This window comes from Athene noctua, chromosome 21 (assembly GCF_965140245.1).
Source record: "Athene noctua chromosome 21, bAthNoc1.hap1.1, whole genome shotgun sequence".
Taxonomy (NCBI): Eukaryota; Metazoa; Chordata; class Aves; order Strigiformes; family Strigidae; genus Athene; species Athene noctua.
This window is the reverse complement of record NC_134057.1, coordinates 1,367,245-1,394,856: the sequence shown is the minus strand read 5'-3', so window position 1 is coordinate 1,394,856 and position 27,612 is coordinate 1,367,245. Positions and strand designations below refer to the sequence as shown.

The 27,612-nt window shown below is 42.6% G+C and overlaps 1 protein-coding gene across 5 annotated transcripts in view; it reads right to left on the bottom strand.

Annotated features, from left to right (window-relative positions):
* Positions 1–1,881: 1,881 nt before the first annotated feature.
* SGMS1 (sphingomyelin synthase 1) overlaps positions 1,882–27,612 on the bottom strand; it is a 99,662-nt gene continuing 73,931 nt past the window's right edge. For 4 of the 5 annotated variants that reach the window (XM_074924366.1, XM_074924367.1, XM_074924365.1 and 1 more), the window contains 5 exons: positions 15,718–16,549; positions 10,212–10,329; positions 6,725–6,878; positions 5,845–6,011; positions 1,882–3,507 (listed from right to left, as the gene is read on the bottom strand). In XM_074924366.1, the coding sequence (XP_074780467.1) occupies positions 3,328–3,507; positions 5,845–6,011; positions 6,725–6,878; positions 10,212–10,329; positions 15,718–16,334 (1,236 nt within the window). In that variant the 5' untranslated portion in view covers positions 16,335–16,549 and the 3' untranslated portion in view covers positions 1,882–3,327. Of the gene's footprint in view, positions 3,508–5,844; positions 6,012–6,724; positions 6,879–10,211; positions 10,330–15,717; positions 16,550–22,349; positions 22,369–27,612 lie in introns of those variants that run through there. The other variant, XM_074924369.1, reaches the window with a different exon arrangement.

Genomic DNA, 27,612 nt, shown 5'->3' with positions numbered 1-27,612 from the left:
TTTCAAATTTCAGCCTCCTGGAATCTGAGCTGGATGTGTTAAGGTTTACTCCTCCACACACAAACCAGGCTCCTGTCCACCCTCCTACAGATGCCCTCAAACTAAACCACTCAATGTTCAGTCACAAGTCAAGAGAAGATGGTTGTATTGGCACGACGTGGGAAGCGCCATTAGTTCCCTTTGCTTTCATCAAGGCAGCATCACCACCAGATTTCAGCTCTCACTGACTTCACGCTCCACACTGGCACAAGTTGGCTGCGCTCAGCTCTCTGAGGGGCAGCAGTGGTAAAGGTCCACATGCACCCCAGGAGCACCAGCTTCACTACCCAAGGTAGCTGCACGCAGCCCACCCGTGCCCCAGGGCAAGGGGACTATGTACGTGGTGCTTCAGCCTTTATTTGGGCCCCTGGAAGTTGCCCAAAGATCTTGGCCCAGAAACAGTTTAAAACATGGGTGTTCAAAGCCTCCAGGAGACAACCATCACCCCTGGGCTACACTTCTCCAGAAAGCGAAGGCCAAAGAATCTCTGTCGATGTACCATACCTGAGTGGTTTGGGGGAAACAGCTGGAGGGGGGGAAATTCAAAACCCCCAGTCATTAGCGCAACACTAACCAAGGAGCAGCTGCACCCCAGGCACCCAGCCCTGCAGCGTTAGCGCCAGCACAAGCCATCGCCCATCTTACGGAGCTGGTGCTGCCGAGCAGGTACTCGCAGGGGAGGAGAACAAGGCAGCAAAAGCGCTACAGTCTGGAGTTAACTGACAATTCTGCCCTGGGTCTAGCCCCCTGGTCCCCTGTTACAGCCTAGGCAGGCCCCTGAGCAACGCCACGCTGCTGAGCTCCACGTCCCTGCCTGCCCAGGCTTATTTCTCCAGATAGCATGCTCTGCCAAAGCACAGCTCTGCTGTCACAAAACCAAAACCAAGTTTAGGCCAGGTCCATGCAGTAAGTCAGACACTACAATGCAGAATTCAGCAGATTTCATTTAATGTCATGTGCATATATCCATACATTTACTTATGTCAATGGTTTTGATGTGCGTGATGCCAGGTCTTGAAAAATCTACTCGTTCATTTACATCTGGGAGCGTGAATTCTCTCAAGCAATCATCTGGGGGTGTTTCCTTTTTTTAAAAAATCAGCTTTCAACCACATGGCTGCAAAGATAATACCGTGAATTGAAGGTAAAGCATGCAGAGCTGATCCCTAAAATTCGCAGACAGCTCTGCAAACACTGTTGCAAAGGGTTTTGCCAAGAAGCATGGGGCACAAAGAAACCCCCTCCCTCCCAGGGGGAGAGAGAGCACTGATAAGAAACAGGTTCCTCTTGTTCAGCATCCCAAGCAACAGCGAGACAAAGCAGCACAAGTAACACCTCATCAATGCTTCAAGGAAGTGTTTGGCCAAGGCTGAGGAACAGGGCAGAGATGTAGAGACAAACCATCCTCCCCCAAAAAGAGAAAAGAAGAAATAAATGACACTTTCACCACCACATACTCACACAAATTTCATTTTTTTTTTTTTTTTCTTTGTCGTTTAAGTCAAAGGACTGATAGTTCCTGGGGTCACGGATGTTTACCCTGCTACGCCCTCGGTCCCAGCAGTTTTGTGGTAGATTTTTCAAGCCCTGGTGATGGCTCCCAGGAAGGCTTCTCCTATCCGCTCCCGGCTCCCGCACGATCAGAATCTATTGCATAGCATTTATTTCAGATAAGGCACTGTTTTGCCCAACGCAAACAGCAATTCTAAATCAATGCAGTTTCCATACAATCCAAATTTGATGGCCTACAGTGCAATAACACATAAAATTAAAGGCAAGGTTTGGAAGAATAAACCCAGCTTTAAATTTAAACTTAACATTAAAAAGATAAAGGAAACTACATTTTTCAAAAGCCTTTTTATTTTCCTTCACCATTGTTGTTTTACAATACAAATATCACCTTGTGAATACACAAAAACCCTACAGAAGATAACTCTGCTTCACGTAAAATACAGAATGGATATATATATATTTATATATATATTTTCTCTTCTTCATTCTTTAAAAAACCTATTTTGTTCTGCACATTGGCAAGTTTAGGATAGAATACTTCCCCAAACATACAGTATGTATGGTAGGAGTGAAACTTATAATTACATGCAGTTTCTGCACAAATATTTTAAAGAAATAGATTATCTTTGTTGTTTTGCAACAACATTTCAATACGGGATGGAGAAACCATTCGTAGTTCACTCAGTGATCATTTGTAAAATTCTTAAAAAACAGGAATTCATGGCTGTTTTTCTTTTTAAAATACAGCTACCAAGTAGACAATAAAGTGATACCTTTTAGTTTGACCTGCCCACAATGTGTGAGCAAGATCGGACCCTTTATATTTGGTTTTTTTTCCCTACACATGGCAATTTCAACATTATAAGCAAATTTCCAGTTTAATTTAGCTATAAATGCAAAAATTAGTAATTATACAGTATATATAATTCTGCTTTTATGGAATACTTTATTTTAAATAAAAACATTAAAGACTGCCTACTGACCATACAATCAAGACAAGAAAGGCACTAGATACATAGACAAATCTCTCTCTCCCAAGAAGCATTTTCTTTATATTTTAACTCTCTATTCTCTGACATGTAAAAATCTTTTTAAATTTAATTTTCATACACATTTTGAAAAATAAAGTTAGGAAATACTTAGAAAATCACTTTACAATTTTTTTTTTCTTTTCTTTTTTTTTTTCTTTCGCTTTTTGACACAGTCACTGCAGATTCTACAAAATCCAGATTGCCAAACCTTTCTGCGTCTATCATCTTATTCGTAGCACGGTGCAACAGGTAGAAAGATTTCTCAATTTTACCCAAGGCAGGTATTAGAAACCTTCATATAGTCATTTGCTTAGAAAATGGCTTACAGCCCAATCTTTGGGGCAAGAGATATGAAAAGTATGTTTTCCCAAGAAAATAATATGCTTTATTCCCAGATGTGACTGGAAAGACCAGAACTTATGATATAAAAGCTTTCATTTATGCTGTCGCATCATATACAAAGGAACATGGTGATGGGTAAATGTAAATCCCAAATCTATTAACAAGAAATGTATAACAGTGCATGATAAGTTAAATTTTCTTTATTGTTGTCCAACGCAGATCCTTTGGAGAGAAAAAAAGATCACAGTGCTTACCAGGTAACTGAATAGGTTAAGTCAAGGGAACCATTAAAAGAAAGGGTTAGGGAGCAGTTGATTTTTTTTTTTTTTATGGCATCTTCTCAAACGGAGTTCTTAGCACTTGGGACAGGTCCTTTCCCCCCCTTTTGTCCGTCGACACGCTGTTATGTGTCGTTCACCAGGCGGCTGTATTTCACCTGCCTGCCCCGGTGCAGCACTGGCCAGGGGAAGGGCCAGTGGTAGGAGCGAGGTACAATTCCTTGGACATTCTTTTCAAAGTACTGGAAGGGCTTGTACCACCAGACCCTTGCAAGGAGGTTAGTTTGGGAAGCTTCTTTTAGCACCTGCACAAAAATAATCAGAAAAAGAGAGAATTACAAAGGAGCATGTCACTGACTTGCACGACTTCACTGCATGTTGCTTGCTACTGTTCATCAGGGGCGTCTTGCTTACAGCTGCTTCCAAAAATCTCTTGATATCTAGAAACACTTCCCAAACAGATCTGCATGGACAAAGATCAAGAGGAGCCAAGCTACTTTTCCATAACCTCCTGGTACGAACACACAAAACGCTGATCCCAACTGAGGTTCACCCTTGTTTCCAAGCCCTCTGCTATTCAACGGTCCCACAGGAAAAGAATAAATGGCCCAAAAGATCAGTCTGTACTTTGGGAGTGAAAAAAGTACCCAACCCAAAGCACAGCTCTTTCCCTAAGTAGCTCTGAAATTACATGAAACTCAAGAATCACTTTAGAGCCTGGCTGTGTGCCTACAAGAGCAATGAGCAAGGCATGCCTCAGCCCATCCAGAGGAGGTAGCAAACCCTGCCCTGCCCTCCACACGCACTCAAACTGCCCCACCCACCCTTCTTCTCCTAGCCATGAGCAAGCCATGGCCCAGACATGAGGAGTGGGCAGGCACCGGGCACTTATCCAACTACCCTGCTGCATCTTTTCAGCATCAGAGCAGGGAAGCGTTGTATCAGCCCACCAGAAAGTGCAAGCTTGTATGCTAAGCTTTCTTCCCATGTCATAAAAATCACATGTGAAATAAATCCACTTTAGCCCTAGTGGGCTTTTGCTTTTAATTTTAAGGTCAGACACAAGCCACAGCCCTCTGCACGCAGAGCAGCACCAGGAAGAGAGACTAGCACACAAACATGTGCTCAGGTAAGGATCCAGGGGTTGGCATTTCCCAACATCTCAGCAGCTTAGGGAAGCAACGTCGAGCCATCTTCTGAGTCACACCATGCAGCAAAATAGGCATGTTCCCATACAGCGAGACAAAGGGCTTTTCTAAAGCAAGATGTCATTAGCACTCAAGGTAATCCTGACTTCAGTAGCTGCCAGCTTGGAAGCACAGCCACTCAGCACCATTGTTTTGACAGAGGCCAGGAGCAAATTCAAAGCATGGAAGTCAATCTGGTGGTGCATGACAAGAGTTATGAAGTCTGGGCACAGACTGCTATCGAACACAGTGGTTCTCTGACTGGCTGAAAATCAAAATGCGTTCTTTGCAATTAGGGATTTGGTGGTTAAAACGTACCACAGGGCTTGACTGTGGCATATTGCTTCAAGTAGCATCAAAGCCACTGGAATAATATGACATGGTAGCTAGAAGTCCTTGATATGATCTAAAAATCTGTACCATCGCAGTATTAACAAGTTTCCTATCATCATGTAGGTCTTTCTCAAACATAATTAACTGGAGTCATATGCAACAGATAAGCAAAATATCTTTCTCCATGTTGCACAGAAAATATTTGGACACCAATTTCCTGTTACAGACCTAAGAGTAAGTTTCTCTTAACTCACTAGGTCTTTCCCACAGATAAGACTCGTGCATTTTCTCACACATTGCTCAGCATTGTAAGCTTGTCTCTTATTGATCTATCTCACTGGCAGGAAAGTAAGAACAACGAGAATGACATGAGACCTCACTGAAACTTCTTTCAACCTTTGAATCATTTACTACAGCTCTCTGGTTGAGTATTACAAACTCTGCTTTGCTCTCTCCCATCACGTGCTGTGTCTCCTCCTAAGCAGCTCCTTGTTCTCAGTATTTCCCTCATCACCCTAATTTCCACGCCTTCCCAGACATGGGCCTTAGGACAGGAGCAGCCTGTTCTCTGCTGCACTACCCTCCAAAAGGAGAGCATTTCCCTTGGTGAGGGGAACTTTCCACCACTTGGAAACACTTTGAAAGACTGATTCATTTTTAATGTGCCCTCATACCATTCTTCAAGAGACCTGTCATCTAACTAAAGGGCACAAGCCATGGGATACAAGGAAAACCCAACTGGCTTCAACAAATAAAATAAAAAAAACCCAAGGCACCACACCTAAATGTTTTGCTCTGCTATCACAAAACAGGCCAACTGGCCCAAATTCAGAAAGACTGCAAAAACTGAGGTTACACGGCAGAAGCACAGAGGCCTGCCTGTCTGCCTGAGCAGACCTTCAGGTATTTTTGCGGTCAAGACTCCAGGTGAACCCGACCAATGATGCCTCTTTCTTTTCTGCCAACCCAGTGTGAGGGGAGGGAAGAGAGGGATGCTCCACCAGACATGGGTGAGTCCACTCCTACTCCTTCAGAAAGTCTTAAGGCAAAGAGTGGATATCCGCCCACCACCGCGCGACAGCGAGCGGACTGACGCGGATCCAAGGACTGGGAGAAACTCACTTGCTGGTTGGCCATTGTGTGATACCACCAGAAAAGTCTTGTAGTGATGTAGTAAGCCACCACCACGTCCACAGTGTAGTGGTCATGAGCAAGGAGGATGCAGAACATCCCAACCATGCTGAGTGCCCAGCAAAGCCAGTGATACAACCAGAGTCGTCGTGGGGAATCTGGAAAGAAGCACAAGCAGTGATTATTCCAAAGTGTAACATTATCAGTGTAATTGCTGTAATTAGCAGAGGATGTGGACCACAACCCTGGGTGGGTAGTGCATTACGATTAAGAGCAAGACTGCAGAGATCACAAAATAAGTATCATTCCCTTGAGGTTTAACTTAAAATTGTACTCAGTGATGATCAGATCCTTGGAAAATCAAAAGGTTATGAAATCATTGAGAAACAGTCCAAATACATAACAATATAACATACCCTGATCGGTAAAATTAACCAATTGTATTTCAATATTGATTCAACATAGATGGCAATCCATCCCTCCTGCCTTTCCTAAAAGGTACATGCATATATTAAGTCCTGATTCTTGCAAAATGAGCAACCTTGCATTTAGCATGGCACTCATCTCTAGATTAGGAGACATAGACTTGAAATACCAACCAGCAGGCAGGGTGCAATGAAGGTGTCACGCATGTTTTAAATAAATTTTTTTCAAAATAAAATGCTTAATTCAGACATCTACATGGTGAAGTGGTTTATTTTGTCTCCAAAGTTTTCTTCTTCAGTAAGTCCTAAGTCTTTACAGTTCTATTATTTTTATTTAATTGAAAAAGCGTGCATTTAATTGTATTTACCAATCAGCACAACAATAATTCTTCAATTAGCGAGGAATTATACAACAGGAAATTCCAAATTAACAGTAACAAACTTACACTCTTTGATAAATAAGTATGTAAGAGTTAATATGACGGTGTGACCGCTGTACAGATAGTCGCCGCACATGTTGTGGGATCCTGTGATGGACAATCCCCCACCAGCAATCAGTTTCATTATCCTTCGCAGATGAGATTCCCAGTCTCCAAAAAGCTGGTGGAAGAACACAAAAGCACAGTAAAATATTAGTGCTAACCTTTCAGAGTTTAAAGCAATGGTGTTAGACAGCAACTCTGCCCTTCAGTTATTCTTTTTGCTTTGATACCCAAGATCAATTAATCAGTAAATCTGAGACATGAGTTTATTTTTTTAATTGATACTTTGCATCTATTACAGCTAGTGTTACAGGCCATATGCACCTCCCTCCATTTGTCTAAAATACTATTTTATTTGAAGTATTCAATGTATGAAGAATCAAGGACATTATTACAATTTCCCTACAAACACAATATCCCAAAGGACTACTGTTTTTTCCTACACGCACAACATAGACTGAAAAGGCATGGAAAAAAGGCCATTCTATTTAGACACATATTAGTTTATGTATACATGTGTGTAAAAATCCTTTACACCAGGTCACTTCAAGTCGCAGTGAAAAACATGGCATCTTTCCAGTGTAATACCAAGGCAAAAAACTGGTCCAAAAGTTGTTAAACTCCTGCCAGTGGCTACACTCAGAGTGCTACACTTCTGGTAAAACAGGTAACTGAGCAAAAGTTTTCAATTTTATTTATAAGTACTTATTGCTGGTACCATGTAAATGCGTAATCTTTCTCACAGGTTTTCTTGACAGCCTTTGCTAATGTTCGTGGCTGTGCAGGAAAATTATTTTTAGTGGGAATCTTCAAGCAGAGCTAATGGGTTCAGATCTCTTTATTCATTATATTCTTATACTGGGATACACACTGGGCATGTGTGTGTGTGTGTGTATATATATGTATATATATATATATATATATATGAATGTCACATACATACAGTGAGGTTCAGAATAAAGGCTCTTGGAAAACCTACAACTTCTATAATAGTCTCAAAAATCCAGCTTCACCAATAAAAAGAATTGAAAATATTTCCAGCTATAGCTAGAATTTTGCCATGTTCTCTAAACAGCTGTTTTTCCTTCTGTTCAAGTGGCAATGTACTCTAAAATAAATCAAGCTTAATTTAATGCATCTTGTTCATAATAGCACAGGCCCTACAGATGATAATCCAACAGAAAACGCAATGAACTGCCCAAGCCATACATCCAGCTGCTGAAACCCAGACTCAACACACAGAAGAGAGTATCTCACTCCAAACTCTAAGGCCTCCCACCAGCCTGACTTGGAAAGTCTTCAAAATCATTTCTTTCCACTTCACGTTTCAAAAGAAACATATATGGTGTTTGTCAGAGCATGGTGCCAAACTTCTGTGCTGGCCTTAACTCCCACAGTCCGTGTAGGCGATGGGGATGTTCCTCCACACCCGATGGATTTGCTCTGACCCAGCTCCAACCCATGATGGCTCAGAGGGCATTTCTGAAAAAATGTCCATTTGCCTTAGGAAAGCCAAATTGAAGCAAATCAAGTCCTTCTGGTGGGGACACCTCTTTCCTTCCTTCCAGGTGACTGAAGGGAAGCTGGTGCTGTCCCAAGACTCTGCTTTTGCTGCTCCCAGCTCTAAAACAAGCCCAAATGTTAAAGAAATCCACAAAGAAAGTGCACGCTGTGGGACATGCATGACCAGGATGTCCTCAGCAGCTCCAGGACCCAGAGAGAAACAGGAACCCTCTGAGCTCAACGAAGCAGGACTAATGGATCAATGCATGTGACTACACAGGTGCTGGATCCTTACCTCATTTTATGAGGTTTTAAAATCCACGGTAACCATTTAACAGTCAGAAGGAAACATAGATCCTCCTGGCTGGCCATTATAGGCATGTTTTTGTTTTATTTTAAAGCTCAGTCTTGCTTTAAGAAGTAGAAATTAGTACTTTCTGACATATTTAAACAGGGTCTTTGCAGGAATTAAACGCTTCCTGCTAACAGTTTCTTACAAAATATTAAAATAATGCTCCCCAAAGCCCACTCTTCACAATCACATATAACTCAATAAGGTGTGGGGAGGTTATTCTTTTCCCACCAGTATATTTATACCTTTCAAGAAAGCTTAGTCTTATCAGGGCAATAGAAGAGCAAAACATAGGCTTGTCTTTGAGTCATGAGACAGACTTGCCAAGACTGTAAACTTTAAAAAAATGGCACTTACTTCATCCCATAAATATCTGTGCTTTCTTTTTTAATTTCATAATGGTTGACTGATCAAATACAATGTTGACTCCTCTCCCACTCACTTCTCTTTACCAAAGACCTCAGTCCCTCAGAAAGCCACACGTAGCTTGGCAAACGTTCTGCCTTGTCAAACAACCGGTTGGCTTTACTTCCCTGAGGAACCGAAGCATTTCGTCTTTGTTTATACACACCAGCAATACTCTGAAACAGCGACAGCACGTGTACCTAGTTGAATCAGAATTTTACTATCTGTAAACCAGTGATTTTACTACCTGTCATCTAACTAATGGCTGTGCACACAAAGCCACTGAACTGTGCATGCAGAAATTACTGTTTTTCCCCCTTTTCTCCTGCTTAGATCAAGCTATAGCACAGACAACCCCAGGGTGGGCACAGAGATGAACCACTATGGAGAAAAAGCATTTGTGTCTAACATGTGAACCTTGCTGCCTCCCATAAAAGTCCAGTCTGTGTTAAACTGCATTTCCCTGCCACAAACAGCACGTTGCAGTAAGGACCACGCTTACACCAATGCCTGTGTGATAGGAGGTGGATACAACACCACATCCCCATCCCATCTCCACCCGCAGCTCGTGAATTACCCCTCAAGGCTGACTACAAGGGTCTTGCCTAAGCACCTCTGCCTCAGTAGCCTGGCTTCAGCCACAGCTCTCACAAGCCCATTTTAGTCCTTGGCACAACAAACAGGAGTCAGTGCTAGATCAGGGAGGAGGTGGCAAGTCCTTGTGCTATCACAAATGCAAAAATACATGCAGGGACAAATGGCTGCAAAGGAGAGAGCCTTAGAAAAGTCTCTCTGGGACATTTTCAAATACAAATCATACTTGGATTTGACACACTGAAGTGCTTAGAAATAAATGAGTCACATGTGGCACTTACACAGGTTGCACACCTTAGGACTGCTTCAGTGGAGACAGAAAAATGCTGATGGTACAAATTAGTTGAAAATTATATAGAAATTGAATAGATTAGCACTTTGAAAAGGGTATGAATGCCTACACTGCCCCAAAACAACCGTCAACACCTTCACCAAGAAGGAAGCTGATGATCTGCAGAAGGACATCCCCATCATGTCAAACTGGTATTTTCAAATTAGTAGCAATTATTGAGAAAGTGTTGCTCATCGTTTTGGTAACAGCAGGACAAAGGACAAACACAAAGATTAAAATATGGGAAGGCAGCAAAAAAAGTTTACCTTTGGAGAACACTTGAAATGCATGCCAGGTACTGGGAGTGTAGTCACATACATTGTAATACACCGATACAGGTATAGTGTGCCAACTATACAGAAAAATCTTCTGCTAATTATAGACCTAGAAGGAAAAAAAAAAAAAAAAAAAAAAAGAAAAAAGGAGAAAAAAATAAGGAGGTCAGTCAATGCAAACAAAATATGCAAAAGTAAATAAAATTACTGTTCTCTTCTGGATGCTTTTGAAACTTGTGAGAGTATCAGTTTACACCTGAGAATGCTGAATTACTTTACAAATAGTCCCACACTTTACAGGTCAGAAACACAAGAGCAACTCAACTAACATTACCCAGGAAGGTGCAGATTACAGGAAATACAAGGATTAGAATACAAAAGCCTGTGCAGATTTAGTGTTGAAGACATTGAAAGGGATTTCATGCCCCACACCCCTCCATTAGCTTTGAGAGGTCACTAATTTTCTATTCAAGGCAGGGGATAAAGTTACACTATTTTCATTTTAAGATGAAAAGCAGTAAGTTAGTATTAGCTGACACACACATGTAGTAATTACAAAGGGCTGCTTGAGAAGAAATAGCCTGTATGAATGAAACAAGTGAGAACCACCTTTCCTGAGCAGCACTGAAGAGGAAGCAATTCACATCAGCAACAAAACTCCCAAAATACAAATTCAGAGCTGTGTTGGCTACAGGACAGGGTGTTTTCACAGGAATCCACTTTCAAGGCAAGCAGCCATAGCTGCAAAGAGATTTATTCACTGAGGGCTGCCAGCAAGTCGCTGATGTACGCAGAGCATGCAGATGCAATTCTGGGGTACCACGCTGCAGTTCTGCAAAGCCAGCAAGAGCACATGGGGTAAAGAGCTGCAGCTTCGACCCAGGAGGGACAGCCAGCCCCACAACTGGCCCATGCAGTTTCACTGCTACGTACCAGCTAATAACATCACAAGGAAAGAGCTACAACTACGACAATTAAACCCCATCTGGCACATCCACCAGGACAGGAGCAACCTCTATTTTGAGCTCACACAGAGTTCAGCAAAGAGAAATTGCCGCCAGCATTACAAAAATCAAGGTCAAATACAGTTACAGAAGTTTCTGACCTTAACCACATCAACCCTTTGTGTCCTGCTGGTTACAGACCCTGTTGGCTTTGGTTGATTTTAAATTGTTATTTACAAGTACAATCATTTGGGGAATACAAGGGTTACAACACAAGCTGCAATTCTGGCATTCATTTGTTGCTATTTTGAAGCATTCACTTTTAAAAAAAATAATATTTCTATCAAGCAGAGCTCTCTTGAAGCTCAAAATCGACCATCTCTTATTTTTAATAGCTTTTGGCAGAGTTATTAAACTGTAGTGCTCCACTCTTGGTGGAGTATGACTTTGCAGTGCCAGATCAATAACAACTTGAGTGTCTTAATTTATCAGAAAAGCTTAAACTATTACAGTGTAAATGCACGTTGCGCTCAAGTGCTCACTGCTACTGAAACACAATATTTCATAATTTTTCTTCCCCCTCTTGGTGTAAACATGGACAAAGCTGGGAGATAAAAATTATAATTTATTAAAGGAGCTCCATGGACTGAAATTCAATAGTAGAAGGCTCCATGCCACCGGGGCACAGGTTTCCCTCTGCATTTTGTATGGGGAATTCTTCTCTTGGAAGGGTGATCCAATGAAGATCTCGCACTTGTGCCTGGCTTTTATAACCAGACACAAACTTGCTTTACTTTATAACCTGGTATAAATACAAACAGGGGCGCTGGGGATTGAAGACTGAACAGCACTGTATTTCAAGAGACCAAAGAAGCGGCAGTGTTCTATGGAGCACTGAACTTTTTTAAAATTTTCGTTAAAATTACACAAGAACCTACATGTTTTAGCTGAATTTAGCATATTTTAGCTTAGGAAAGTCTGCATCAAAGTGCTCTGTACTGTAGTATTAAAAAAAAATATTAAAAGCCTCATATTTTCCCTTCTCAAAAGGATTTGAGAGTGTGTGTGCGTGTGTGATTATGAGCCAGCTAGCAAGTACAACCTCTAAGCTTATTACTGGCCAAGACAATTTATATTACACTATCCAATCCTCACCTAATGCAGGCAGTGAGCACTCTGCTTTCTCAATCCCATGCAGTGCGTGCAGGCTGAATCAGATGTCAAGCATGGCCAAAACCCAGCATTGTACTTCTCCCAAAACATCTGGGAATGCTTCCCAGAGAAGTTAATTCTGCCTCGGCAGCGCGCCTGGACTCATCGAGCTCCCCACAGTGTCTGTGGAAAAAGGCTTGGGCAGACGGGAGTCCCCAGCCAAGGGCTGCACATCCACCCTGCTCCTGCTTTCTGGTGAGAAACCAACCCAACCTGCTGCCGTGGACAGTAATCTGTATGGATGTTCAAAGACAGCTGTCACCAGTCTCCTCACACCAAATCTAGTGCCTTGCCCTGAAGCCAGCCAGAAACTCCCATCTCTACCTGAAGGTAAAACTAATTTTCAGGCCAGAAGGCAGTAACAGGGGCCAAGGAAAACCCTGCACTCTGGCTAGCTGGACAGACACACCCAAAACCCTCTTCCATTTTGACCCCAACTTTACAGTCCAACAAAGACAACACATAGGTCCTATTCAGCATCACCATGCAATCCCTGGACTAAACAAGGAAGACCTGAGTGATCAGTATCATGAATGACACAGCTTTATCATCCTTCATTGCTTGGGAAAACAGCAGGCTCAGCTTGGATGAAATCAGGTTATAGGCAAATAATGGATCTGGTAGGATAAGCAATGGGAAATTCACTGCTTGGCAAAGAAAAGCATTTCAAAAAGTCTGAAACTATGAAACTGCCTCTTTCAGTCAAAGGTTCAACCCAGGCACTGACTGCAATCCAGCTCATGGGTAACAATGCTGCCAGTTCACCGGTGACTCTGAGCTTGCACTTGGAGACATCCCTGAATGGTTATCTCTATCACCTGAAGAGGTGAGAAACCAGGTCTCACCCTGACCAGCAATCACCTGGCTTCACGTCTTATCTTCAGATCTTGAATGGAGTGTGGCAATGGCTACCCTGACACCATCAGAGGTCAGAGAAGTGAGGAAGGTCCAGCTGTCTTAAATCCCTCTCTTTATTCTTTAACCAAGTTTCAAAGGGAGGTGATAAACCATGCCACAAACGTGATTCAGCTCTTTTTATAACACCTAAGTGATTCACCACCCAAAGCCACAAGGATGTGGTTCTCCAGATAAAGCCACCTCACTGGGTTCCTGTTCCTGTGAGCATCTCTCCCGCTCTTCCCTTTCTGCTGCCTACCCACAGCCTGGGTCTCTTGGACTTCCGACACCTCCACTCACTGACATAAAAAAAAGAACTTTTTGTCTCCAAAGCAGTACACGAGCAGTACACACACACTGACCTGCACTGCCCAGCTATTCTAGGGCTGATAATGGGAATGGAAAGCTGCGACTCCCTGACATCTTCCCCTAACACCAGAAAGAGCCTTTCTAAAACAAGTAAAAACAAACACGTCAAAGCAAATTGGTGGGGTGGGGGAAATCCTCATATCTATCAACAATACCAACATACTTTATCATCACGTCAACCCACATCCCTCTGCTTTGAAATCTCCAAGGACCTTATGGATTCTGCTGTTCTTAATCTAAAGACTCTGCCCTTTTCCATCACAGGGTGTTCGATCCCTCACATTGCCCTATTAACCTGACACCCCACTCCTCAGAGCAATCCCATGCCACCTTCTCTAGGTGCTTCCCTTGGTTTTGAGCAACGTTTATGCTCAGAGATCCCAACAAAGTTAACGGTCCCCTACATTCACTGTAGGCAGCTGGAGGAGCGGGGAGAAGAGCTGGAGTGCAGACGGTAGCACTGCAGCTACCAACAATAGAGGGATACTGAAGTTTACAGCCATAAAAACACCAAGAGCCCAACCCAGGGTAATCCTTCCTCCTGTACATATGTACACATTTGAGAAATTTAAAAAAAAAAAAAAAAAATCCACAGATTCGTACCATTCTATAACAACAATAAATTTAACAAATAAAATAAACACCACTCTAGAAACTTTCCTTTACATCTGTAAAAGTGTACAATGGTTTTAAAATGTCACCTGATAAAATACATCAAATAGTATAAAGCAGCAGAAAAGATGAATAAACCATCATCTCAGTCTTGTGGATTACTTAAACATTTGCCACCATCCTATGGAAACCCACAGCTGCGTCCTGCCCCAGCTTAGCAATTCTCTTTCCAAGCTGCCTGCACCTTATGAAACTGGTGAACCACATGCTGACATTTAAGTTTTAATGTTTTTCTCCATTATAATGGCAAGTGATCCATTGGCCTCTGCTTTTATTTCTTTTAAATAGGGCAGTCTGTAATTCTAAGGTCATTACAGAGTTCTGTGAATTGCAGGATCTTGTATTTCACACGGTGGGGCCCAAATTACATCCCTTCCTCAGCTTCCTGCACAGGAGTCACAAAAAGGCGTCGGTGAACAGGTAAGGAATGAGATGTTGTATGAGCAGAGAAGAGGAGACCCTCTGTGGGCTGGGCAGCTGTGGGGACATGCTTGTGCCTAGTTTCTGAAAGGAAGTGTGATATGCCACTTCATACTGCTTAAAGCCACTTGACTTTGAATACTTCGTGCCCAGCCAAGGCAGCACAAGGGTTTCTATCAGGCACTCATGGTAAGGAAGCCCAAGGTGTGGATTTATGGCAGTATAAATAGCCTCAGGTAAGCATCCCCATGCACTCTGTAGAGGGTAAGCAGTAGGTTACTTCCACTGGCAGGCAAATTCATCCTTATAATTATGACCAGTATAAGCAAGGAGGCAGATAACCGCTAAGACCTTGCAAATTCATTACATATCTATGCTTTTGCATATTTTATAATCAGCTTTTGACACACTTTGTGTTTGACATCACCTGTCGCATCTAATGTCAAGCAGAAAATGTATTTCAACACTTTTTCCTGCAGCACTGTTTAGGTGCATGGAATAAACCACTGCCTGTTGGTTTTTACTACGAAATCTTGTCTAAGATTTTATCATAACTGTAATGTAGGACTTTACATCAGGCAGAGACACGAAATCAATCCCAAGTCTGGTTCGCAGCCATGTTCACTACCGTGTGAGCTGTGCTCCCTCTGAACAGACAGGACAGTCAACTGAGTTAGGAACATCATTACAGCCAATTCATGGCTTTTCACACGTGAAAAGGGTTCAGATTAATTGTGCAGGCAAAAAAGACCAGGGTTATTTCTTAGTTCCTTAGAGAGCAGTTAGACTGAACTTCTCCCTTCTGTGCAAAGAGCCCACACAAACTGCAGTTCGCTTGTGGCATGGTATCTATTTCAGTCTGAGAAACCAAAATCAGAAAGATCAGAAGCAGCGTCATTTTATTTGGATATAAACCAGAATCTGACCTCCAAAAGCTGCCAAAAGGATACCCTAGCACTCCGTTTTCAAAAGGTTTTACTTACTTGTATTTTAAGAGCAGCCACTGAACAAACCACAGTCCTACAAGGATCATGCCGTTGATTTCACAAATAGAAAAAGCCCATTGCACCCGATCAAAGCGATCAAAAAATGCATCTGGTAGGGGAGGCTGCACCTCCTTGGGAGGCACTCGTTCATGAACGACTGAGATAGTCACTGTGGTAAAGATGAAACAAAAAAGTGCATAAATAAAAGCCAGGAAAGTCTTGCCCCATTCCATAGGATATTGCGAGCGCTCTGGCTCTGGCATGGGGATCTTTATCATCTCCTTCTTATAACCATTTGGCATCCCGTTCAGCTTCATTTTACTGCTAAAGCCATTCTCACGTGTGGTGTTGCTGATGTGAATGTGACCATTGACATGCCCGTTTTTGTGAGCCTCGATGTGGTGAGCCATTTTTAAAGTTTCAATCATGTGCAATAGCCGCTGTCCGCTGTCAGAAGAAACCCGGGAGAGAGGCGTCTTCTTAAAATCCTCCTCCGTGAGGTTGATCAAATCCTGCCCTGTGAAGCTCTTTAATGGTTCACAATACTCCGGCACAGCGTTTTCTGTTAGCCAATTCGTCACCTCCTCAGGTGACCAGAACACCACTTCTTTCATCTCGCCAGGCAGCCGGGGCAGTCTGACATCGATTTTAAATTGGGCAGCAGTCACTGCAACTCCAGCGCATCAGAAAGCTCCTCCTTGGCTTCATCTTGTCCAAGGAAGCAGTTTGGCAAGAGGCAAGTCCCTGTCTCTAACCATCCGATATGAGCATCCAGGTGCTGTGGCAAGCATAGGAAACAGTTCACTTCATATTCGTGTTGGCATTCTTCCTAGGGAGGAGAAAAACCCAAAAACAGTCATTAGGACAGCATTTACCAATATTTTGCAGTTCATGTTTAAAGACAAAATTACTGCAAAAGAGTAGCTAGACTCTGGCATGGGAAAGACTAACTGATTTGAGTTCTAGCCTTGTACACACAGCACTGCCCTTTCCCAGCTTGCTACTGATTTCTCAAGAGCTCTAACAGTTTTGTATTACAAACATCACTTTGCTCCTGTGGGAAGGACTTCTTCCTGCTCTGTATTTACTAAATTTTCTATTACTATGGAGCTCTGGTCCATAGCTGGTACCTGAACTACTCTTAAAATCATAATACTAAGGGATTTAAGGATCTACAGAGCACATGTTTAGTGTTATACATGTCACAAACCTTCTCTCCTCCTTACAGAGCGGTGGCATTCTAATGCAATGTGTTGCACCTGGTTATTGAATAGGAAGCCTGGTTTTGTTCTGCAAGGCAAAAATATCTAGTGTGCCACAAAACCCACTTTTCTACAGGTCAGCAACACACACACCAAAAAAAATCATGTAGATAAGCAAGGTTATATTCTCTGGACTAAAGCATCAACAGGAAAATGAATGCCCAAACAGGTTAGTTTGAAAATAAACAGAAACATTTAGGTTTGCAGGACTCTAGCAAATGTTCAGCAGCTCTTTAAGGTAGATTTTATGGTTTCCATGGTATATAGCTACAATTCAAACAAATGTTTGTCATTGGCTAAAAAAGGAACCAGCAGAAAAATGAAAGTAAAACTTTTTTTTTTTTTTTAAAGAAAAAGGAATTAGGTAATGAACTTCTACACCCAATTCATTAGAAAAATAGCTTAGAAAAGCTGATCACTTCCAATACACAAATTACAGGAAAACAGATGTTACTTGCTGGAACCTCTTCCTGCATTTTTTAGACAGAAAAATCCTCAGCATGAAGTGGCTATCACGTGGCAATGAACACCACCAGCAAATTCCCAGGTTTGAGATGTTTATTCAGTGAACAAACAAAAAAATCATCCTCCCCAGAGCAGAGGGGAAAACAGTGCAAACGCCTGTGTCAGCCTGCCATCCCACGGACCAGGGATGGCTTCTGCAGGAGGCTGCAGCACTGTAAACACAAAGCGACCTAAAGAAAGTAACAGCATGGGGAAAAAGCACTTCCAAGTCATATCATGCCTTTATCAGCTTAAGTAATATTTTTAGCCTTTTACAAGCTACCAGATGTTTGTGTTCCATCACAGGGAGTAAAGTTGACATTGAGGAAAACCAAAATAATCTACACTACTGGCACAATTTGAGTAGAAGAAGTAGAAAACAGATACAGAGCTACTCCTATGCAAAACGTGACCATACCAGAGAAAACGTATTTTTTGGCCTGTTACGTCTAAACTGAGAGTGAAACACAAAGTGCAGTTTTTAATCTGTTTCCCCATGGAATGAACCAGGTCTGGTGATGGAGAAAAGAAAAAGCTTTGGACCATGGACTGGCAGCAGATTGCACCTGCCACCTCTCACTTGCTGGGCACACCATGCCTGAGCACTTATTTAAATCCATGGAGCAAACATGACAATGAATATTCCCCTTTGTGAATATCTGCACTGTTTTAAAACAGCAGAAGAGGGGATACAGCTCTATTTTCTTTCTTTCTTTCTTTTTTTCAGTGTGATTATATGTGCTGAGGAAGGCTTTTAGCCACAGACCACTTCATTATTCAAACTGTGTTTAGCAAATCGGTATTTAGTTACACAGCTCTGAACATGGAAAAAAAAAGGATGGATTGAATTATGCATGTTAACCCACATTAGAAACTCCTACAAGACTCTGACTGAAGCAGAGCAGCTCAGCTCTCCACTACACTAGTCTCCACTGTACTCACAGTAGTCAGAGGGCCCCTGAAATCCTGGGTCTGGCACCAGCCGCAGCACAAAGCTCAAGCACAAGCGCTGCAACCTTACCCCATGCCAGGGAGCGTTGGTGACACCAGCAGTCACCGGAAGGTGTTTTGCCTCCAGCTCCCCATTTGCCTCATTCTGTGTGTTAAGGGCAACGTCAGCCCTGAGCGACCTTGCTTACTAATGCCTGTGACTCGACTCGCTCACTGCAGATCAAGGAGATGGAAACACCATGGCCTTTTGGATATCCACCAACCATTAACCTCACACTGACTGTTCTCAAAACGGTCTCAAGTGATGCACCAGTAATTCACAACTCAAGGAATTGGTGTCTCTGTGGAGGAAAACACAACACACTTTCACACTTGTCCTAGGGTCAAAACTCAGGTTGAAATACATGATATTGAAGCACCAGAAACTGCGCAGCATAAATTCACAACTAACACAAACAGACTTCTCTATGGGCTTGCTGTTTCAGAGGGTAGTGCCTTACAATCTTGATAAAGCCAAAGTCGTTTATTTTTTAATCCTGTTACAACACCCGGGCTCTCAGCCTGCAGCAGGACCTCACTTTCCTTTGCTGTTTAACAGCTACATCAGCTGCCTCTCCAAGTTCTGCTTTACAAATTCAGCATGGCTTTGGGGTTGTTGGAGCACTCTGCGTACACCACGAGGTGGGGCAATAATAAACCTTTTTCATTTTAAATGCTGGAGTGACTGAATCACAGTTTCCCAAACCACTCAAAAAGGAGGAAAGCAGACTGTTAGCCGTCATCCTCCTGACATACCAGCCTTTCTGTCCAGCCCCTGACAACATGCCACAAGCCTCCTGCGTGCTTAAGGATTCAGGATCCTAAAGAGATAGTGCATTCATCAGTGTTCAAGAACATGTAGCCAACCTTCAAATTACATCTCCTTATTTACCATGCCACAGCTAAGCTAGCAGGTTTTAAGATGCGCTCTGGGTGGAGCCTAAAAGAACAACAGAAAAAAAAAAATCTGTTGCCAGCTGCAAATATTACTCTGATACTGGCACAAGAGTCATAATATGCTGGTGTAACCCCATGATACCTGGCCTGGCAGTGTTATGAGAAATAGCATATTTATGTGTCTTGCAGTAAAACTGCAGGTTTTGGCAATATCGCTAAAAACTACCATCAATTCAGAAATTTGCTCATGCTTTAAACTCACCATCAGTACTGCTACTAAAGAAATCATACTGAAGAATAAACATTGTTCAACCCCGATTTTTGTATCTTTATGGAATATAAAATACATCTAAGAGTCATTGTTGGTTTTAAAAATGAGAGATCCCCTCTCACACACAGAGGCACACACTTTCACCCTGTCTCGTCCTCTGTGGATGGATGAACGATGGCACGGAGTTCACCAAGGAGCAAGCAGTGACTGAGCAGAAAGCTTCAGTCCTCACGGATGACACTCCTGGGAGCACGGCGCAGTGCTGCCAAGTGCAATCCCAGCCTGCTACTATCACACCACCAGCGTGTAAATCACTATCAGGGGCCTTTAGTAAAAGAAACTGATACTCACGGGAGGAAGGCTTAGAGGAAAAATAACACCCTGCCAAGGATGCAGGCCACAGAGTCATTTTCACTGAGAGTTAAAACAAGAAAAAACAACTAAAATTTCTAACAAACCCCTATCGTTCAACCTCCATTTCACAGCCTGTCTAATGGGGGAGGGATAGGCAAAAAGGCTTCTTTACGACCTTCCAGCTTGTCACATTAAAAATACCTCATTTCCTAGTGCACATTCACAAAAGCTTGATCAGGTGAGGTTGGCAGAAACGGTATGGGAGACTAACAGCCCTCGTTGGTCTCCTTGCTTCCACAAAAGGTTTTCTCCTGTCCACAAAAGCTGAAGACAGGAGGTAGGGATGGGCATCGGCTACTGCCAGGCCATGTCCACGAGCTTAGCTTGGTCTCACTGCCTCAAGCAAGGCACAGGGACAGGCAGGGGGACAGGCAGGCCCAAGCATCACCAGCTCTGATACAGGTAGTTAACCTGGGCTGGGCAACTAAAACCCTCCCTCCATCCACAGCAGATCTGCTTCATTAAGGAGCCTGTAGCTGATAATGAATTATAAATAACAATGCGATTATCATAATCCCAACTGCACTATGATAATGATGCCGTGTAAAACCGGTATCTCAAAATACCCACACCACAAGACTGAGCAGGAGGAAATAACTTCAGCAAGGGCTTGAATCCCCACCTCCTCACATTTACATGACTTTCTTCCCCATTCTCAGCAAACATTAAAGTGCTAATTCAAAACTTTCAGATCCTTTTCAACTCTCCTGACAGGGAGCATTTCCCACGACCACTTCAATCTGCCCATATAGAGTTGTAATACCATGACCACAGCCTCCCCAGTGGCCATGACTCCCCAGTAGTCATGGTATTAAATACTTAAACAAGTATTTGAGAGCACACCACTCTGTTCACTTTGCAAAGATACGGTTGGACATAAGGACCAAAAATATGGGAGTATCCACCTCTTTGGTTAAAGGACAAGATATTCAGCAATAAAATAATCATCTGGCTACACCCCCACATCTGACTTGGTGGCCATGGTACAGAAAACTGCGGTTTTCTGTCTCTTTGATCCGCTTGGATCTCTCTTTCTGTCTCTTGATCTGCTTGGAGGATAACTAAGCACCCACATTGGACACCACTGTTTCAGATTTTGTTTCAGCTGCCGCGGGCTCACCGCGGCACGAGACTTTGTCTGGGATGGCTGCAGCATCCACGGAGCAGTAAACTCCCTCCGCTCAACCCCTGAGCTGGCCTGCAGGTTAAGACACCATTCCCTACTACCTCTGAACAAGCAGAAAGCATTACGTCTCACAACTAACACTGATGAGACAAAACCACGTTCATCTAAAACAACAAAAAGGGACCCCTAAAACCAATTTGTTCATCTCCAATCTCTTCCTAAAGCACTCTGAAACCCCACCAAAGAAAACCTAAGTCCTCCCAAATCAAATCATGCCTTCCTCACGTTTGTACAGCGCTTTTATTCTCTAGCAAGGACTTTTGCTGCCAAGGCAACAGTCACTATAGAAATCAGTAAAATAACCAGCCATTTCAGAAACCGCGACGAGCTCCTCACCAGAGGCCAAGGAGATTTTAAAATCTTTTCAGAGGCAGTGGGTGTGTTTCAGTTGCAACACTGAGCATCCTTCCCAAACACCCCAGAAAAGTTGAGATAAAACCATTAGTAAAAAATAATGTTAAAACGAGCGAGGTCCAGGGCTAAGCAGTTTGAAGATAAATTAGTGACATTTTCTTGGAAGACAAACGCTGAGACACACACTGATATTGTGCATACACGTAAGCAGAAGAAAATCAACTACTATAAGGATTGAAGCTTTAACGCTTAGAAACTAACCCACAAGTGAATTCCCCAAACCCTGCAGTGAGTAGAAGTTACACAGAGACCAAATACTCTGTATGAAAGCTGGGAGCTGTCATCCTGCATTCTACAGCACAAAACACTGTTCATAACAGCAGGGTCTGAGTCACATGGGCATTTTATCATCACTAACAATAACGCTCCAGCACCTTAATAACCGCATGTCCTGTACTTGAAAGCACCTCTGCACACCAATTTGCAGCAGAAGGGCGATGTCTGCCACAAATTACGTGCTGGATATCACTAACAAGCTGTCAAGCAACGTACTGAAGTGCTTCCTCCCCACCTCCACGATAGCCTTGCCTCCAAACCAGAGATCACCCCTTGCAAGAGGCTGCACCACTAGCCAGCAAGAGACTGCTGATGTTTTAAAACATTACAATAAAGCTGATTTTGTGCTGTAAATACAAATATATGCAAATACAAAATATCTATAAGTATAAAATTGAGGCACAGATGGGCTCACGAGTTTCACGAAGCTCCGAGATAGGTTTCCAAGGTCGGTCCCAGATGGAAAACATTGTCTTGCAGACACAAAGTCAGAGCAAGCAGTATTACTACTACGAAACGAGAGGCTGAGATCAGTATGTGAAGCAACGCCCATGTACCCTGAATAGCTACTTACGCAGGTTCAGAGAGAAAAAAAAATTGCCTGCATACTACATAAATCCCTGAATAGACAATTTTTTCTACATTATTCTACAGGAAGAAGAGAAACAACCCCACCATATATTTCCTATGCTAATATAACAAAAACGTAAGAAATGAAAACCCACGCAGAGGCAGGGATCTCAGTCTAACAGCTCTGAACCCAAGCCACAAGTTCAGCGGCAAGGATTTAAAAATGAAAGTACTTGCATCAAATCTGAATAACCAAACAGCTCATCTTCAGATGGGAAACACTGCTAGTGAATATCTCTGCTACAAAAAAGCACCATCTATAATGCGTGTGTGTATGTGTATGGGGACGTACATCCACACATTCTGTGCTAGGTCCTCCAAACCTGATGAAGTCTCATCCCTTTGCTCTTTGTAGCCCTACATCTTTTTGCTCAACTTTCTTCATTCCCCTTCTTCCCTGGTTTTGGAAGCAGTTATGGAAACCAACAAACACTCCTGAAAAGGCTTCATCTGACCAGCAATCTCATCAATCCCATCACGGGAGCAGTTGCTAAGCAGGGCTTTTGTTTTGACACTACGGAAAGCCTGCTTCCAGTGATCCGGGGGCGGAAAGGATTGGGTGGGGAGGGCAAATCCTGCCTTTGGCTTAAGTTACAAACAATTATTTCAGACTGAAAAGTCTCTTCAAATGAAGGAGGGAGAGCCAGGCGCCAGGAGGGAGAGCCCCAGCCGGCCCCCACAGGAGCAGCTATGGGCTTTTGCCTATGGCAGGGATAACCCAAGCACACATCTCATTTTGTGTTGCACAGCACAATCCTAATGTCTAAATCCTAAAGTAATGCAATACCTGCAACAGAAGGAGGATGAATATTAGCTTATTTTCAAATGGCTGCAATAGGAAACCCACCTTCCACCTCCTTGCCCCAAATGCTTTTAGTTCTGTGCAATAAAGATGCAACTAACATCACAGTTAATTTGCACTGGACAGAAAAAAAAAACCCAAACACAACCCAAAAAACAAACCCCAAACCATAACCATATTCAACTCCAAAGAATATTATCCTTGAGAGAAGTGGGTTTGTACTATTTCAGCCCTCCACCCGCAAAGGGGTGTGAAAATATTAACAGACTGTCACAAATCCTTACACACGGGCAATCTACTTGGACACCAGGATCTTTAATTGTTTAGCAGAGACTTCTACAGGACTCAGTCCACCCATCGCATCAGTCACTTTGCTACATACAAAAACCCTCACGGACACCACAACACCTCAAACCTCGCACTTTGGGTTCCTGCCCCACAGCAACCCTAAGCACTTCTGGGCTCTGCACTCGGGCGGCAGCGAGCTCCAGCCAGTGTCTCCAACAGAGCTGAACACGCGTCTGGGTTACGCCTCAGGATCTGGGTCAGCCCAAGATAGGGCAGAGCTGGAAATAGAGCCCAACGTCCTCATGCAACCTCTGAGCTAACTCCCTTACTAAAGAGCACAAAATGATACTTGCCTTCCTCTTGAAACTATCCAAACCTCCTTATATTTATACGCATGCAACAGAAGACCGCAGAAGGAAAACAAAAGAAACACTGAAAAAGCAGAAGTGTTTTTTTCCCCTACAAAGCATAGATATGGGGAGAGGATGGGTTAGGACATAAGGATGAAAACAAGAAAATAAGGAGACACTAAATGTTTGTGACATGCTCCATATTTTAACTCAGTTAACCAAGTGCAGGTGTTTCAGGGATTTTTATTTTTTACCTATATTGAATACCTAAAAGTAATTTATTATTAGAAAGTCAGATTTGTGGTGAGCCTCTGGGAATCTAAGCAGTAGCAAGATTCTTTTAAAAAATAAATTAATTATCAAAATAGAAAGAGAAGTTTTGCCTAGGGAAACTGAAGACAGTCTTCCGACTGATGGTAATGCAGCTCTAAAATGCATACTCCAGCATCTTTTGCCAAACCAGCCATGCAGATTGGGGAAAAAAAAAAAAGCTGGCAGAAACTACTGTGAAAATAGAGCCTCAATGAAGGCTTAAATCAATTCATTGTCATATTTTTTTAATATTTGGGTTTGTTACTGGACATGTATTAGAGAGCATCCAGACCACAATGGCTGTTTCCTCCAAACTGCCTTTCCCAGAGTTACAATTAAAGCAAAAGAAAACTAAGTTTACATGCTTGGAATCCTAGCCTAAAATAATGTTTCGATATTTCATTAAGAATATAAATATTTTATTTCAAACACCCGACTTTTGAAGTCCAGCACATCAGAGTCAGATCAAAAAGACTCCAAGCCTCAAGAGTTGAAATGTAAATATCTATATATCTTCGATGCTGTTTGCATTTCAGATGTTACTATTCATAAACACATTCATAAGGCACACAATCAACACTGTTAATTTTCAGTGCTATTAATCTTGTAAAACAAAATGATTCCTGAGTTTGTCTTTACTAATTTTGTTTCACATAACACATACTGATCCCTGGTCTGAAAGACAGAACACCACAAATATTCAAGATTATTTCTGGTATAAATCGTCCTACCCCATTTTTGAACACATAACCCTTCTCTTTCCAGCAATACCTGTTCAGAGTTGTACCATAAATCAAATATTTAGATCTGGAAGACATGAAGGAGAGGAAGACTATTATTGCACAGTTGGCCTAGAACAACCAGAAACCCAGGAACGGCAAGGAAAAAAAAAAGCATTTTTGATTGCCAAAAGGTTACAGGTATACAAATCTGCACAATGTGAACTTCTCTTCCTAGAGCCAGACCTACTGAAAATTCAGATGAACTGGCATCTTTCTTTTGTGGTTAACGCTACAAGCAAGAAAAATACATCTTGGCTCAGTTGTCAAAACTTCAGCCACCTTCTTTACTCTTTTCACCGCCAATTGCAGAGATGCCAAAGTTCACTGTTTGCAGTGGAGATCTGCCACTGACAGCATCTGGCTTGATGGCAAAACCACACTCACGTTCATTCAGAAAAATCCAGTGTGGCTGGAGAGACGAAGCCTCTCCCCTCCCCAGTCCAGCCATCCTGCATCTCCTTCCAGAGCACAGGTGCCAGAAAGGGATGGCAATTCAGACCAGTTCTGTTCCCTGCTCTAAGGGTCCTTACTTTTTTTGCCTTTTATAGATGATTTCATGACTGTCACTTGGTGTTTCAGGAGTGCTGCTGCTGCTGCCACCAAATGTGACACTGATGCTGCAACAAGGTCCAAATTTCGGCATTTGGACTTCAGGAACCCAACATATTCCTCCCCCAGTGCTGAAAAGTAACTATCTCTGTATCAGACTCCAGATCTTAACGCCATCAACTACTCATACCCAGCTGCTCCCCATGTACATGAGACATGTCACCCCTCCCATTGAAAATCCTGTGACACCGGCAAATTCTACTTAAATCTTGCTTCTGACAACAATTTGGCATCGAACGTGAAGAATAGGTATGCCCAAACGTCCTCCCCAGAACATGAAGCGTTTCTCACATTTTTAATTGACAGATACTTTAACGGCACAGAATAACACTGAAAACAGGCTTGCTTCCACACTGACAGTGATGGCAACTGTGTGTCCTACCAGGTATCAGTCAAGCAATTTCTAAAACCACAAGCAGAATCACTTGACATCATTATAGTGTGGTTCAAAGTCTGCAAAACACTTTGTTTTAAATATTTCTCTGAGCTTAAATTTATGATCAACTACGTTCACAAATAAGGAGAAATAAGGAAAGATAAGAAACTTTATCTTGCTATCTAACTGTTCTGGAAATTATTAATATTTCAATAACCAGCTGAAAGCCTCAGAAATAAGTTCCTCCTGCAGACATCCAATTACCTCTAAATTTTTCTCCTAGTGGCACACTTGAGGTATAGGACATGTGCCTGTGTCATGTTGTCCTTGGAGATGGAGATGTCCATTAGCCACCCAGCAACTCTGGTTACGATCCCAGGGAGTATCTCAGGCAGGTAGTCATTCCGCTGTCTGGCACTCCAAAAACGAAAGACTGGACGACTGTGTGAGATTCACACACTGAACTAGTAAGTTTTGAATGCGTCAATTAAATCAGTTCAAAAAATAACCTGCAATTCCAGCCAAACAAGAGAATCTCAGCTCAAGGTACTGCGTAAGTAGAACTAGCTTGCGTTCATGTCATGGAAATTAAGCTACATTTAAAAATATTATTTAATGAAAACAATCTTTCAGCTCACAAACTCCCCACCTGGGGAGCGTTATCATCCACTACTTACCTACAGCCCATAAAACTGCTGCAAAGACTCAAAACAGCATGTAAAGCTCAGTCAGCAGTTCATTCACACCTCACAACCAGAAATAATTAAAAATACTTAAATCAGATGCCTCTTGAGGTGGTTGTTCATGCAGTAACTCTTTTCCTGCCACAAAAGGTATGGAGGGATCAGACCCAACCTGCTATCACCAGCTGCTAGCACCAGTGCACAGCCTCTAGCTAACTGCTTACTAGTCTAATCGTTTACTTTTAAGTAAAAGAAGGCAAACTGAGCTGTACACTACAAACTATGATGTACTCCTCAAAATCTGTGCTTGCTTTCATGAAATTGTACATTAGGCAGGAGGAGTAAACAGCTTGTAGCAGAGCGCTAGATGTAATGTCATTTCCACAAGCCACCCCAAGGTAACTACGCCGCAGCACGGATGCTTGATCAAGCACATAACTGTAGTTCCCTGTAGTGAACCATCTACACGCTGCTCGCAGCAAACAAAAATTGCTCAGATCATTTCAGCTGGTTTAGAAATTGAAAAGCCATGTCCACCCTTGGAAAAAAAATAAAGAAAATAATCAGTGTGCTTCCCAAAAAGGAGACACACGAATTAAGCATTTAATCAATTATGGGATGCCTGTCGCTCCAAAAGGATCACTGAGCTGCTTGTCTGCAAAAACCAGACTGGGCTTTGTATCTCCTGTTACACAGAGGTTAACATGCAATCCTGCTCATTTACAGCAGTAAGAGCATGGCAGAAACCCAGCAGCACTGTTCTCCTTCCAGATAGGAGGAGGAACCCAAATAAATTGCAGGGAGGGAGAGGAGGAAGGACATAAATCTGCAGTCACATGGGCACTG